At 25.9% G+C, this 4,441-nt stretch overlaps 1 protein-coding gene across 1 annotated transcript; it reads right to left on the reverse strand.

Moving 5' to 3' along the window:
• Nucleotides 1–462: 462 nt before the first annotated feature.
• On the reverse strand, nt 463–1,373 carry EIN_101020 (hypothetical protein; the record flags this gene model as incomplete). The annotated part of the gene is made up of 2 exons (XM_004183235.1): nt 463–510; nt 567–1,373. The coding sequence occupies 2 exons, from the start codon at nt 1,371–1,373 to the stop codon at nt 463–465; spliced, it is 855 nt and encodes a 284-aa protein (XP_004183283.1).
• Nucleotides 1,374–4,441: the final 3,068 nt, after the last annotated feature.

Below are 4,441 nucleotides of genomic sequence, written 5' to 3' on the forward strand. Positions count from 1 at the left end.
ATTTATTAAAAACTATAACTTTTACTTTATATCACTCACCCTATTAAATATATTGACTTTTTTATTAATATATTTAAATGACGTGGTATATATTCATCAATTTACATAATTTTACATTTAAATAATCTCTGTTCCCAGGAGGTGGGTGAAAAAGGCGGGCTGACTTTAGGATCCCCCTCGCCCACACTACTACTATCACCTTTCCTCCCACAAAATCCAGCAACGACTTTCTCAACTTTTTATATATTGTCATATTTAACAAATTATGAAATAACTAAATTATCTCATTCGCTTCGATGAACTACTGTGTTTGATGGGAAACATTTACCAATAAATGTGACACTTGATGGTATTGTGACATTGCTCAGACTTCTGCATCCATTGAAACAATTATAACCAATATATGTCACACTTGATGGTATAGTAACACTGCTTAAATTGGTGCATCCACTGAAACAATTATCACCAATTGATCTCACGCTTGGTTGTATTGTAACACTGTTTAGAGCACTACATTTATAGAAACAATATTCACCAATTGATTTTACACCTGATGGTATTGTAACACTACTCAATTTACTGCATCTAAAAAAACAATTATCACCAATTGATTTTACACTTGATGGTATTGTAATACTGTTTAGACTATCACACCAACGGAAACAACCCTCACCAATTGATTTTACACTCAATGGTATGTTAATAATGGTCAAACTACCACATCCACCGAAACAATTATCACCAATCGATGTGACACTTGATGGTATTGTAACACTACTTAGACTTCTGCATCCATTGAAACACCAATTACCAATTGATCTCACACTAGTTGGTATTGTAACACTGTTCAATTTACCACATTCATTGAAACATTTATCACCAATCGATGTTACACTCAATGGTATGTTATTACCAAATTTCTTTCTATCATTTTTAGTGTAAGTAACATTTTTGAACTCGAGGTTTCGACTTTTGTTTCTGTCAACAGTTTCAAAGTCAACATTGAACCATATAATGATTCGAAAAAACTCTTTTTCAAAAACAACTTCTTTTTCATTTTTATTTTTTCTATTTTCTCTTTTGTTGATCATAAATCCATTACCAAAATTTTCATCTTTTTCATTCCACAAATGAAGTGTCTCGATGTTTGGGAAGTATCCAAGTGTTTTGGAATTTAACGGAATTGGGTTAAAATGAAACTTTTCCATATGACCACTGAACTTCTTGCATACCAACTCCAAGTTGATTAAGTCTTTGATAGTCTTGAAGTACTTCGAGATTATCATGATGTGATAACTGGAAAGTTTAGACATTTTGATTTTCATGTTTTTTGTTTTTTGTTTAAATATTTCAAAATTCTTCTGTGCAAACATTTTAATAAATTATAGATTAATATATTATTCACCACTACAAGTTATGAGATTATTATCGTAAAAATACCTATTTTAATAACAAATTTATAATTTAAATTTTAACACATTATTATAGTGCTAAAAACAATTAAAAATATGTCACTAAAAATGATAATTATTGTATTTGTTCGTAAAAATAATTCGTTAAAACCATTGTTTTTTATCTTGAATATTTAAATAAAATAATATTATTCAATAAAAAATTATAATTTTTAGTATTTTTATTATATTATACAATGAAAAACCGTTTTATATAATTTCGTTTTTATAAATTTTTAAAAAATATAACCATTTTTATATTATATATATCCAGTAACAAAAATAAACTTGATTAAACACCTGTTTTGCTTCAACGCTGATTTTTGTGGATCTTGTTGACACGTTTTGGTGAAAAGTTACTTTCAAAACAAAAAAAACTTTTTTTCAACAACACAACTCGTAACTGCTATTGGATTTAATTCTTTTACAAGCAGAACCAATTTAGGGAAAGATTTTCTTTGATCATTTTGGATCATTTTGGATCATTTCGAGGGTTTTTGCATTGTTGGATATTCCATTGGACATATTTCGACAAATTCTGTGAGATGATTCGCAGTGTTGTTTTTAAAATTTATACGTTGTGTTAAAATTTCAACAAAATAATTAACCACCTGATCAGATAAAACAACATCGAACAAAGTTGGTACATGAATTTTAGTAAAAGGACCAGATGTGTCTTTAATGACATCAATCTGTATTCTTTCTTTTTTGTCATTATAATTTGTTTTGGAATTACATTATGATTGTAAAAAGATGTTTTGATGTTTTCGGACATATCAAAGTTTATTTCATTTTCTATAAACATTTGTTTATTTTTCAATTTTTTGGATGCCCATTCTTTACAACTCAAAATTAATTTATATTTAAGTTGCTCAAATGGATTTGTTCAAATGAATCGTTTTTGTGATTTATAACAAGTTATACAAATATATCGGGGTGAATAGATTCGTTTAATTGATGAAGTAAATATTCAGGAGTGTTTTCTTCGAAAAGTTTTATATATTTGTCGTATGTTTCGATTTGAAGATGTTTCTCGTTTATTAATTAACGTCGACCAATTTGATTTTTACATTTTTAAAGGGGTTAAAAAATCGAAACACGAACTATTGAATCATTCTCATTGTTAAATCTTAACATGCTTTTTTTTCAGAATTTCAATACCTAGTAAATCATTTTTTTCTTTAAAAGGAAAAGATGAGAATTGTGTTAAAGAAGTGTCTTTGATAATATTTCTTAAATCAGAACACCGTTTAATATAATTTTGAATTCTAAGAAAGGCCAAAGAAATTGTTATTTTTTGTGTTTGAAGCCAACTCAGAATCAATAATATTTGATTGAAAAAATATTAAGTGTAAAATAAGGCTCCAACAAACAAAGGATTATCGAGATTGAGTTCTTTACGTCGATTTTTAATAACATTTTTTGGTTTAAATTAAAATATATTTTTATGAAATTATTGTATATATCAAAGTGTTCAAAAACAAAGTTTAATATTGGTTCATTGTAACAAAAACGTGTATTGGCATAAAAATAGTTTTGAAAAGCATTTTTGTTAAATTTGTTGTTAATGGTATAATTACCACAATGTTCTCCAACGTTGATTAAAAATTGTAAAATTGTAAACTGTATTTCAAAACTCTATACCGTTTCCAAAATTTATAAAAACCCTTTGTCCTAATTTTAAATTATTTACTATTTTTTATTTGTTTTATTTTTTATTTTCCTTTTTGTTGAACCAACAACGGTACACGGTTTTAAACTCCTAAAAATCAATACAGTTTCAATTATTAAATAAATAATCGGGAAAGCAGACAAATTTTGGGTAAATCTTTCTCGATTTTCCAGGTTCGTTATTTGGTTGGTGATCCATTTGTAACTAAACGTCAGTAAAACAACATGTTTCAAACAAACATAAGATAAACGACAATATAACAATAAACAAATGATGTGACGGAGGACACCATTGCATAAAATAATGCAACACTTTTACTAACAATAAGTTTTTGTTTATTTCAACAATTAAAAAAGTAATCGATAACATAAAACAAACATTTAAAAACAAACAAGTTCGCTAATTACTACAATATTAAATTAAATAAACAGTTATTAAAAAATAAAACTTTCAATTGTAAGTCTTAATGTTATTTTTAAATGCTGGTTTTACTCGTTTTTACTTTTCATTTTTATCTGAAACATGTTTTAGTGATTATTTAAAAACTGACTTGAATTATAAAGTCGTGTTTTCATTTTTGGCAAAATTTGTGTTATGGTAATCAAAATTTTAATCCGAAGTTAGTTTTTTATATTTTTCAAGTAAATTTTTGGTGCAAGATTTATTTGTCAAGTAAAATTTAAAAAATCTGGGTTCGTTATTTTGTTTTTTGAGTAATTATTTTCAACAAATAATGAGGGTTAAGCAAAGAAAAAATAATTTAGAAATAATAAGTCCAATAAATTGGATCATCCAAGTACAGAGTTTTGAAAAACAGTTTATATATATGTTTAATTATGTATTTTTACATGAATAACAATAAAACGATAGTTATAAAAGAATAATTGGATATAACAACTCTTTATCTTGTAATTATCAACAAAAAGTTGTTGAATGAAAATTGTGCACATCGACCTAGTTACAGAATGAACTTGATGATAATCGTTTATTTTTGTTTTAACGTATATCATAGTCATTGCACAAAAGTTATTATTAACAAACAATAAATTCAATGTAATAAACAACTATTATTTAAGTGGAAATTTAATTTGAGAATTTCCTTTGTATCAACACTGTTGTATATATGATTTTTGTTTGTTTTTTAAACGTTAAATTGTGTTGATAACTTTGTTATGAAAATTGATAACACGATCTGTTAAGGTTAATGGAGATTATATAATCAATTCAACAATGTGTAAATTCAGAAAAAAAAATAATTTTTTTGAAATAATAAAAATATTTTTTTTGTTATTTGGTAAAGAGGAAAGTAAAATGCCGA

The sequence above is a fragment of the Entamoeba invadens genome (genome assembly GCF_000330505.1).
Source record: "Entamoeba invadens IP1 unplaced genomic scaffold scaff_1105074725181, whole genome shotgun sequence".
NCBI classification, from domain to species: Eukaryota; Evosea; order Mastigamoebida; family Endamoebidae; genus Entamoeba; species Entamoeba invadens.